The sequence below is a fragment of the Anomaloglossus baeobatrachus genome, chromosome 8, assembly GCF_048569485.1.
Source record: "Anomaloglossus baeobatrachus isolate aAnoBae1 chromosome 8, aAnoBae1.hap1, whole genome shotgun sequence".
Taxonomy (NCBI): Eukaryota; Metazoa; Chordata; class Amphibia; order Anura; family Aromobatidae; genus Anomaloglossus; species Anomaloglossus baeobatrachus.
The window spans coordinates 238,791,346-238,803,390 of record NC_134360.1 but is presented as its reverse complement, the minus strand read 5'-3'; the positions used below and the strand labels follow the sequence as shown (position 1 = coordinate 238,803,390).

General features: G+C 45.0%; 1 protein-coding gene across 2 annotated transcripts in view; it reads right to left on the bottom strand.

Moving 5' to 3' along the window:
* Positions 1 to 11,146, bottom strand: part of PLPP3 (phospholipid phosphatase 3) — a 74,219-nt gene extending 63,073 nt beyond the window's left edge. The window contains exon 1 of one of the 2 annotated variants that reach the window (XM_075320428.1): positions 10,510 to 11,146. In XM_075320428.1, the coding sequence (XP_075176543.1) occupies positions 10,510 to 10,648 (139 nt within the window). In that variant the 5' untranslated portion in view covers positions 10,649 to 11,146. The remainder of the gene's footprint in view (positions 1 to 10,509) is intronic. The other variant, XM_075320427.1, reaches the window with a different exon arrangement.
* Between the last annotated feature and the right edge of the window lie 899 nt (positions 11,147 to 12,045).

Below are 12,045 nucleotides of genomic sequence, written 5' to 3'. Positions count from 1 at the left end.
CTTACGCCTGTACATTGCCTCCATCCTCCGCCTGCCCATTGCCTCCATCCTCCACTTGCCCATTGCCTCCATCCTCCGCCTGCCCATTGCCTCCATCCTCCGCCTGCCCATTGCCTCCATCCTCCGCCTGCCCATTGCCTCCATCCTCCGCCTGCCCATTGCCTCCATCCTCCGCCTGCCCATTGCCTCCATCCTCCGCCCGCCCATTGCCTCCATCCTCCGCCCGCCCATTGCCTCCATCCTCCGCCCGCCCATTGCCTCCATCCTCCGCCCGCCCATTGCCTCCATCCTCCGCCCGCACATTGCCTCCATCCTCCGCCCGCACATTGCCTCCATCCTCCGCCCGCACATTGCCTCCATCCTCCGCCCGCACATTGCCTCCATCCTCCGCCCGCACATTGCCTCCATCCTCCGCCCGCACATTGCCTCCATCCTCCGCCCGCACATTGCCTCCATCCTCCGCCCGCACATTGCCTCCATCCTCCGCCCGCACATTGCCTCCATCCTCCGCCCGCACATTGCCTCCATCCTCCGCCCGCACATTGCCTCCATCCTCCGCCCGCACATTGCCTCCATCCTCCGCCCGCACATTGCCTCCATCCTCCGCCCGCACATTGCCTCCATCCTCCGCCCGCACATTGCCTCCATCCTCCGCCCGCACATTGCCTCCATCCTCGCCCGCACATTGCCTCCATCCTCGCCCGCACATTGCCTCCATCCTCGCCCGCACATTTCCTCCATCCTCGCCCGCACATCGCCTCCATCCTCCGCCCGCACATTGCCTCCATCCTCCGCCCGCACATTGCCTCCATCCTCGCCCGCACATTGCCTCCATCCTCGCCCGCACATTGCCTCCATCCTCGCCCGCACATTGCCTCCATCCTCCGCCTGTCCATTGCCTCCATCCTCGCCCGCACATTGCCTCCATCCTCCGCCCGCACATTGCCTCCATCCTCCGCCTGTCCATTGCCTCCATCCTCGCCCGCACATTGCCTCCATCCTCCGCCCGCACATTGCCTCCATCCTCCGCCTGTCCATTGCCTCCATCCTCGCCCGCACATTGCCTCCATCCTCCGCCCGCACATTGCCTCCATCCTCCGCCTGTCCATTGCCTCCATCCTCCGCCTGTCCATTGCCTCCATCCTCGCCCGCACATCGCCTCCATCCTCCGCCCGCACATTGCCTCCATCCTCCGCCTGTCCATTGCCTCCATCCTCGCCTGCACATTGCCTCCATCCTCCGCCCGCACATTGCCTCCATCCTCCGCCTGTCCATTGCCTCCATCCTCGCCCGCACATTGCCTCCATCCTCCGCCCGCACATTGCCTCCATCCTCCGCCTGTCCATTGCCTCCATCCTCGCCCGCACATTGCCTCCATCCTCCGCCCGCACATTGCCTCCATCCTCCGCCTGTCCATTGCCTCCATCCTCGCCCGCACATTGCCTCCATCCTCCGCCCGCACATTGCCTCCATCCTCCACTTTTCATTCTCAGGCTTTATCTTAAAGTTAATTAGTAACTGACCTCGAAACCCACAAACAGTCAGAGTGACAATGGCACTAATTATATTTCCACTAAAAAACGGAGAATACACACTAACTATATCCTCTGGAATCGGCCTTTTCTATTTTTTGTATTCCTGGGTGCAAAACTCTCATAATAAAAAAAATAATAAAATTCCTTTTCCAAATTTCCAAATTTTGCCTTTCTTGACTCAATTTTCCTCATTTTCGTAGCCAAAGGCATTAAATAAATTGCAGCAAAGTGATTTTTTTCTAATCATCTAATGCTCCATGTCCCGGCCTACACTTAATAATAACCTTTTAAAGCAGCAGTTACAGGAATCTGAATTTACAGGAGTTCACCACAGACGCCCACTCCGACACTTGAGACTCACACTTCAACCATAAAGGATCCTATAAAGGAAATACTGCCTGAAGCCATCAGTAAATCAGCAGCCCTGACCCTGACGGTAACCTTAAGCAATCATGGTTTTTTTTCAAAATAAAATTGCCACTAGGTGGCGCTAGAATGCAAATATTTTCATTAAGTAATCACGTTTTTGTTTTTTTTTCAAAATAAAATTGCTGCTAGGTGGTGCTAGAATGCAAATATTTTTATTAAGTACTCAAATTTTGTTTTGTTTTTTTTGATTTTTTTTCAAATAAAATTGCTGCTAGGTGGTACTATAATGCAAATATTTTCATTAAGTAATCATGTTTATTTGTTTGGGTTTTTTTTCAAAAATAAAATGGCCACTAGATGGTGCTAGAATGCAAATATTTTTATTAAGTAATCACTTTTTTTTTTTTCAAAATAAAATTGCCACCAGGAGGCGCCAAAATGCAAATATTTTCATTAAGTAATCACGTATTTTTAACAATAAAATTGCCACTAGGTGGCGTTAAAACGCAAATATTTTCAATAAGTAATTACATTTTTTTTCTTTTTCAAAATAAAATTGCCACTAGGTGGCGCTAGAATGCAAAAATTTTCATTACTTTGAAAAAACAAAAAAATAAACTTAAATCTGCACGGATTTACAAATTAATCACGGGGGTTTAGGATTATCCTCCTTCCATAGATATAAACGATATGTCAGAGCTATTAGGGTCTACATGGCAGATTGGGGGCAGCAGGTGGACGCCAATCTATAAGTGCGCACATTCTGGATCTGCTACAGATCTGTCCCTATGAGGAATCATATGACCGGCTCAAGGTCACCTTCAAAGCTACAGATCTGATTCCATTTTTAGGAATCTCCTACGTCAAGGCTGAGATCAAAGGCTTCACGCTCAGCGCTAAAGGATTAATATTTCCAAAAAGTTAAGGACCAGAAACCTTCTAGAGAAAAAAAAATGCTAACAGACACATATATATCACCGTACTGTAAGTTTCCAGACCCCATCAGGTCTGTCTGTGGAGCATGAAGCCCCCTCCCCTGTTTCCCCTATAAAAGGCCAACAGGGAGATCTAGTTTCCATCAAAAAAAAGGAGACTAATTAAGAAAAAATAAGTCAGAAGTAACTTAAATTTTTCATGAAAAACTTAACCACAAAAGGAGGATTGCATGTTACCTGCTGTTTCATGGGGAGTTTCCGGGAAAGTATACATTTCCCATTTGGTTTGTACCCACATAACAGACGTGTTCAGGTTTATTATATTTGCAGGGTCCCTAAATGACCCAACTGGGGCCACAAAGAGGTGGACGGGGGTAGAAAAAAATTATATAGGCAACAGTGGTGGACGAAGAGTTAACCCCCCCCCCGCCTCCAAGTTCTCTAAAGTTATTCCAGATGGTGCTGAAACCTCTTCCACTGTAGCAAGACAGGAATAAGAAACTTTTCTGTAAATATTATTAACTGGGTGGGTTAAATTACTCCAATCTGGTGTCCGGCACATTGGTGAAATACTTGGGATTTTCCTACCACCTTCTAGTTTATGATACCATCTAAGACCATGGAAAATGAAGGATGAAGAAAGTCCTCTTGTAAATCCTACCACCGCATTTCTTACGGAAAGCCCAGAAGTGTTTGCACCTGTCAATCATTCATTAAGTAAACGTTGGCTTCTGCTGCAACGTGGAGCTTCTCGAAGAGGTAAGGAGACCAAGGTGAGGTCTTCATTGACGGTGCAGAGCCGTACCAGCCAACGTAACCTTCAGTTCACCTCTCAGTGTCCAGATGGTGGGCTCTGCCCTCAACTTCATCCACATTAATTGGAGTTGAGTGGAAACCCTGCTTCTTATCTAGGTTGTCTTCTAACATGTACTGTCAACCACTACTCTTAGTAGGCATCTCTTATAAACAGTATGAGCACATTTTTAAGAAAAGCCAAGACATATTTACTGTTGTCAATAACTCATAATGAAGACAGACGCTGCAGACACGTGGTGTTCCTCAAAGAAACCTTCTTGATAGTCTTTGTGGGGTCAGACAACCAAAGTGCTTAGGTCTACTGACTGTACACAGCCGTACCACTCTACATAACCTCACAATGACCAGATGGTGGGTTCTGCCCACAGTTTTCAGTCATTTGTGTTCAAGGTAATGCATATCAGGCAGACAGGGAATGCTAGCCCTGGGAAGTATCTGAGATGCCTTCCAGCTTATCCTAGCAACCTCCAACCTCATCAAGACAAATAAAGAGTATCGCATACTAATGAAACCTATCAATGGGTCAGACTATCTTCCTATGAGTGTTGATTTACCATGGTTTATATGTTAATGGAGAAGTTCAACAACATTCATGGTGATCCATGAAGAAACTCCACCATGGCTGATACTACAAGACAACCAGTGCAATTTGTCATGGTAATGAGGCTAATGTTTTGCTTCGTGCAGGTTCTTTATGATGCAGAATAGTCGTTATTGGAGCTATTGTCAAGGCGTTCCAGTGTGACAGGGCGTCAGATGAAACTGAGCATAATGATAATAATTAGGGGGCAGCAGCAATTTATCCATGCAGGACAAATTGACTATTTTCCACGGTTTACAGTAAACGCGGCACACACTGAATGGTAATTTTTACTCCATATCTCTGCACCGTGTCCTGGAGCAGTTGGGGGCACAACATAAGAAAAAACGTCAGACAAGATAGATGACTCCCTCTGGGTCACTCTGTGGAATTTTGCAATAAGGAGGATCAGAAGTCACTAATGAAATGTTTGCCACCCCCTGACAAAGCAAACATCTAGTTGACAGCCAATGTCTATGCTTCTAGATTTATGGATTTAGCCTTTACACATGTGACTCGAAATACAGCATATTATGAAAAGGTAGGAACCAGAAACTTGTAGGCAGAATCTCAAGTTTTCAGATGGTCACCTGGAGATCAAAGTCCTCACAGAAGTAAATACAAGTCCATCATTGAACTAGGGTTAAGTCAGAATCCAGTCAAGAGCAACCACTATGATGAGTCTGTATGCTGTGCACATGTTCACTTGGGTTCCTTTCCACACTCAAAAAGTATTTTTGGATTAACTGGCTTCCTAGAAAATGGGACACTCGATGGTGGGCTCTTGGGTAAAGACAGTCAATGGTGGATTCTTGGATAAAGACAGTCAATGATGCGTTATTGGATAAAGACGATCAATGTTGGGTTCTTAAGTAAAGACGGTCAATGGTGGGTTCTTGGGTAAAGACGGTCAATGGTGGGTTCTTGGGTAACGACGGTCAATGGTGGGTTCTTGGGTAAAGACGGTCAATGGTGGGTTCTTGGGTAACGACGGTCAATGGTGGGTTCTTGAGTAAAGACGATCAATGGTGGGTTCTTGGGTAAAGACGGTCAATGGTGGGTTCTTGGGTAAAAACGGTCACTGATGGGTTCTTGGGTAAAGACGGTCAATGGTGGGTTCCTGGGTAAAGACGGTCAATGGTGGGTTCTTGGGTAAAAATGGTCAATGGTGGGTTCCTGGGTAAAGACGGTCAATGGTGGGTTCTTGGGTAAAGACGGTCAATGGTGGATTCTTGGATAAAGACAGTCAATGATGCGTTATTGGATAAAGACGATCAATGTTGGGTTCTTGGATAAAGATGCTCAATGGTGGGTTCTTGGGTAAAGACTGTCGATGGTGAGTTCTTGGGTAAAGACGGTCAATGGTGGGTTCTTGGGTAAAGACGGTCAATGGTGGGTTCTTGGGTAAAGACGGTCAATGGTGGGTTCTCGGGTAAAGACGGTCAATGGTGGGTTCTTGGGTAAAAACAGTTGATAATGGGTTGTTGGGTAAAGACGGTCAATGGTGGGTTCTTGGGTAAAGACGGTCAATGGTTGGTTCTTGGGTAAAGACGGTCAATGGTGGGTTCTTGGGTAAAGATGGTCAATTGTGAGTTCTTGGGTAAACATGGTCAATGGTGAGTTCTTGGGTAAAGACGGTCAATGGTGGGTTCTTGGGTAAAGACGGTAAATGGTGGGTTCTTGGGTAAAGACGGTCAATGGTGGGTTCCTGGGTAAAGACGGTCAATGGTGGGTTCTTGGGTAAAAATGGTCAATGGTGGGTTCCTGGGTAAAGACGGTCAATGGTGGGTTCTTGGGTAAAGACGGTCAATGGTGGATTCTTGGATAAAGACAGTCAATGATGCGTTATTGGATAAAGACGATCAATGTTGGGTTCTTGGATAAAGATGCTCAATGGTGGGTTCTTGGGTAAAGACTGTCGATGGTGAGTTCTTGGGTAAAGACGGTCAATGGTGGGTTCTTGGGTAAAGACGGTCAATGGTGGGTTCTTGGGTAAAGACGGTCAATGGTGGGTTCTCGGGTAAAGACGGTCAATGGTGGGTTCTTGGGTAAAAACAGTTGATAATGGGTTGTTGGGTAAAGACGGTCAATGGTGGGTTCTTGGGTAAAGACGGTCAATGGTTGGTTCTTGGGTAAAGACGGTCAATGGTGGGTTCTTGGGTAAAGATGGTCAATTGTGAGTTCTTGGGTAAACATGGTCAATGGTGAGTTCTTGGGTAAAGACGGTCAATGGTGGGTTCTTGGGTAAAGACGGTAAATGGTGGGTTCTTGGGTAAAGACGGTTGATAATGGGTTGTTGGGTAAAGACGGTCAATGGTGGGTTCTTGGGTAAAGACGGTCAATGGTGGGTTCTTGGGTAAAGATGGTCAATGGTGGGTCCTTGGGTAAAGACGGTCAATGGTGGGTTCTTGGGTAAAGACAGTCAATGGTGGGTTCTTGTGTAAAGATGGTCAATTGTGAGTTCTTGGGTAAACATGGTCAATGGTGAGTTCTTGGGTAAAGCACTTAAGGAAGCAATCTAGAGCAGCTATTGATGTCACGACCCAAAATCCAACAGGCTAAATTGCATCTGTTCTTCAACACTGCACATTTCTTAGTCCCACCGTATAAAGCTTTTATTTAATCAATACTCCCCAGTTGCCAAGATTGTCAACATCTTCTTCCAGATCGCAATTACCAGTCAACATTAGCATTGTCTGGAGGCGTCTGCACAGTGTCATACAATAGCTGTTCCTTGCAGAGAGCATAAGGACATCGAATTTCCTAGCTGGCAGCATTAAAAGGAGAGTCCTGTGAGATTAAAGTGTCCTCCCAGGAGTATCGTGACCTACACTCAAATGCAAGATTTACCATAGATCTCACGGCGTAAGCCCCTCCGTCCACCATGTATATAGAGTACCGAGAGTGCAAAACACTAAATAACTAAAATCAAACCACAAAACCACAACATAAAACGGATCTGGCAATAATCTGAGGATTATGGTGGGAGATTAGCTGGGGCATTTTGGGATTAGCTCCTATATTTGGAACGTTTACAGTGCAAACGTCAAGTAAACCTGCCAAGTCTTATCTCCTCTCATGATATTCTTATCTGGATTCAGTGCCTGTAATCTGCAGGACAGTGCATTGATGATAGTATCAACAAGCCTATGAAGTCAATGGTCTACGCCGGAGTACGGAGGCCAGGCTCAGTCGTAATGTCTCTGTAGCCCAGCAGGGCTTATCGAAAGGCATAAAAATTTTGCAATCTGCACCAATACTTGTAACACAAGCCTTCCTAATCATTCACACAGCTTACACCAGCAATGACAGAAAGAAAATGAGATCTCAACTATACGGGATGGACCCGAGCCAACCTAGACCGTATATCAAGGGGGGCGCTTACGAAGTTTAAAGGACCTAATGCTATCCAATCCCCAAGCATTCTCAGTTACATGGAATACAATGCAAACCAGATGTCAATTATATAGTGATTTATGGATTCAGCTCAGCTTTAGAGACCCTTTAAGTCAACTTTAAACATCTACCATTGACAGGCAACTTACTCTATTGTTGACATGCAGCTCAGCTGTAGAGCCAAGTCACCAATATGTGCAAGCCATGATCTTAGGGGACTAGTCACTGCAATATGTGCAAGCCATGACCTTAGGGGACAAGTCACTGCAATATGTGCGAGCCATGACCTTAGGAGACAAGTCACTGCAATATGTCCAAACTTTGACCTTAGGGGACAAGTCACCGCAATATGTGCAAGCCATGATCTTAGGGGACAAGTCATTGCAAAATGTGCAAACCTTGACCTTAGGGGACAAGTCACTGCAATATGTCCAAACCTTGACCTTAGGTGACAAGTCACTGCAATATGTCCAAACCTTGACCTTAGGTGACAAGTCACTGCAATATGTGCAAGCCATGACCTTAGAGGACAAGTCACTGCAATAAGTTCAAGCCATAAACTTAGGGTACAAGTCACTGCAATATGTGCAAGTCTTGGTCTTAGGGGACAAGTCACTGCAATATGTGCAAACCATGATCTTAGGAGCCAAGTCACTGCAATATGTGCAAGTCTTGGTCTTAGGGGACAAGTCACTGCAATATGTGCAAGTCTTGGTCTTAGGGGACAAGTCACTGCAATATGTGCAAGTCTTGGTCTTACAGCAAATCAATACAATACGTGCAAGCCATGACCTTAGGAGACAAGTCACTACAATATGTGGAAGCCATGACCTTAGGAGACAAGTCACTGCGGCTGCTCTTATGGTCAGGGTGAGTGGGACATTAGTCACTACTGAGGATGCTCTTAAAGGAGCGGCATATGGCGATAGTTGACTCCTGAGCAATGATAATGTAATGATCATATATCTGCTGTAGTAAGTGACTGTGGACCCGGCGCCTCTCCTTACTCCAAGTTATCAAGTTACAGCCCACAGTAAGCTGCAGAATTTACACTGGAAGGAGGAGGGGGCATCTAATTGTGGTTTTGGAAAATCATTTCAGAGCTGTACAGCTGAGTGGAGGAAAAGTCATACATCAGTGATTGCAGAATGCAATGTGGAGAATTCAGAGCACAGAAGAAAGGCACAAGGGGTTTCCTTTGAAGATATTGAAAGGATTTCTCTTAAATCTGATAAGACTGAACCAGTCCTGCCAGGACAGAGATCCCATTCCTGCAGGGAGCCAGGCGATGCCATAACAGCCCCTACCACCATACAGGCACCAGCTGCTGGGGAAGATCATGTACCTCTCCATATACAATCTATAGGGGCTGCGGCTGCAATCTCCAGGACCACACACTAGTGTGTACAACTCCATCCCTATGGTTTATATAGCAAAAACTACAATCCAAACACGCACTCCTATAATGAGAACCATATACAACCTGGTCATGGCATGCTGGGAGTTGCAGTTCTGCTCGAGTGCAAATCCATCTACTCACACCACATCCATTTATTGAGCCCTGCAATTTTATTGGAACTTTCAAAATAGGAAATAAAACAAGTAAACCTGGATCTACTTGTTTGCTTTCCACATATTAATGACACACTTTCTTTTTTTTTGCCATGAAGATTTACACCATAAGTGAAACTCAACACTACACATCCACCAGGCACCAGTAATATGAGGTTTACAGAAGTGGAGCAGGCAGGATACAATCTTACACATCACTTTTTCCTAACAAAAAATATCCTGAAAATGTGAAGCGGAATGAAAAAAAGTAAATAGTGTGTATAAAGTGAAACAAGAGAGGGGGCAGAGGGGCTTCAGGCTTATGTATAAACTGGGGACTGCTCTGTAATAGGGAAGTATAATGTTCTGCAAAATGCAAAGACAAAATGATGCAAATTAGAAGAAAGTGCAATTACAAATAATGCAAAAAATATTAGAAAATGCAAACACAGAATGTGCAAAATAGAAGAAAGTGCAATAATAATGTAATAATGCAAAAAAAATAAAAAAATAAATGTGTGTATGTGTGTGTAAATGCAAAGACAGAGTGATGCATATAGAAGAAAGTGCAATAATAAATGAAGGAAAAATAATATATATATATATATATATAGACATTATAAAAGAAAATGCAAACATGATGATGATGCAATGTAGAAGAAAGTGCAATAATGCAAAAAAATTAAAAAAAATGTATGTGTGTGTAAATGCAAACACATAGTGATGCAAATAGAAGAAAGTGCAATAATACATGACAAAATAGAAAAAAAAATATATAATATAAAATAAAATGCAAGCACAGAATGCAAAATATAAGAAAGTGCAATAATGCAGAAACATAAAAAAAAGTGTGTGTGTGGGTGAATACAAAACCCAGAGTGATGCAAATAGAAGAAAGTGCAATAATAAATGAAAAAATAGAAATTAAAACGAACATTTTTTTTTATATTATATATATATGTATAAAAAAGAAAATGCAAACACAGAATGATGCAAAAAGAAGAAAGTGAAATAATGCCAAAAAATCTATATATAAGAAAATAATGCAAAATATAAGAAAATGCAATCACAAATAATGCAAAGAGATGTATTATAATACAATGCAAACTATAAAGCAAGCATGTACAAAATATTGCAAAATATAACTTGATAGAATGTAACTTGTTAGAACGCTTCTAATGTTTACATAATAGTATCACAATGTCAGAGGAGTAATTGCCAGACAGAAGTGACCCCATAGGTATGAGTCCTTACAGGGGACAGTGACAGCCCTGAAGCTTTATCCCGAGCACCAAGGGTTTAAAGGGAAACATAAGCCTGGACTTACCGACTATGAGGCAGAAGAGATCCAGGAAGATGAGGAGGATCTTCTTGCAGTTGCCAGTGCCATTGTTGTTGTTGAGAGTGCTGCTGCCCCCATTCCTGCTCTCTGGCACCATGGCCTTGTCATACTTGTAGTTCTGCATGCTGGTGGAGCAAGTGTTGACAATCTTCTTTAGATCCAGCTTTCAGTCACTGACAGCACTGGGAGCTGTGACTTTGTCCTGTGTTGACAATCCCAGGGAGCAAAGTCCGTCCAGATCAGATTCCGAGTTTGCACATAAAGAAAAAGTTAGGAAAGTTTTTGGAAAGTGAATGTAGAGGATAGAATCCAAGGCTCCGGCGAGTGTGGGGGTCTGGGGGCGAGTGCGGGGGTCTGGGGGCGAGTGTGGGGGTCTGGGGCCGAGTGTGGGGTCTGGGGGGCTGCACACAGCTCCGATCCTCCTGCACAAAGGCTGAGGGAGTTCTGCAGATAATGAAGCTGCGGCTCTGTGGCTCTGCTGCTGCTCACTTCTGTCCTCTTGCACTTTTTATTCCAGAGCTGTGTTTCCAGCCCCCTGAAAGTCACTGCCTGCTCTCCGCTCTGGAGGGATTTGACTTGCTCAGCCCCTTCCTGCAACTTCACTACAAATAATTAAGAGCAGAGCACATTCATTCTCCAACGGGAGAACATCCAGGCACGACCCCAGCAGAATGAGGAGGGAGCCCCCAGTGGCCACTGCGGGTATTGCACGCAGGAAACTTTCTTCAGCTGAGACTCCCCCCTGGGAATGACAAAATGTAACCTGCTCATCCCATAGGCACAGGTAGAGCCCTGGGAGGGGGAGGGGCTGATCTGCAGAAATGCAGCCCCTCCTGTGGCTTTTCCCGAGTTCATTCACATGATGCCATGCATGTATAAACCTGTGCAGGAGCAGGCTGGCATGCATGTATAAACCTGTGCAGGAGCAGGCTGGCATGCATGTATAAACCTGTGCAGGAGCAGGCTGGCATGCATGTATAAACCTGTGCAGGAGCAGGCTGGCATGTGAACAGGCTGGGCCATTAACACTTTACCTGCCACAGAGGTGCACAGACTGCCTGTACTGCTCCTCTGTAGAGGAAATATAAGGATAAAGGTGGCAGGGCTGGCTGGGATTTGTAGTTCATCATTAGCTGTCAGAATTCTGTGTTTCTAAGCCACTGGATGTTGCAGTAGAGATATTCTGATGTTAGGGCATGCTGGTGCTTGTAGTGTGCCTGAATATGCCTGGCAGCAGATTACTATATGTTCTGCAGTCACTTGTTTCTCAGGAGAAGAGTCATAAAATACACATGGAGATGAGCTGCACCTCCTGCTTATAATGGGGAAGACACTCCCATGGCCCTGAGTAATCTACTGTTCTACACTCATTAACCATAGAATTACTACACAACAACTTTACAGCCTTCTGTAGATTGTGTTTACCTAAGTCGCCTCCATGATCACCAGGTCATTGTGCCTGACATCCAGAACAATGGGCTCTCTGAGTGCACAGGTGAGGCCCTGGAACACGACCATTCC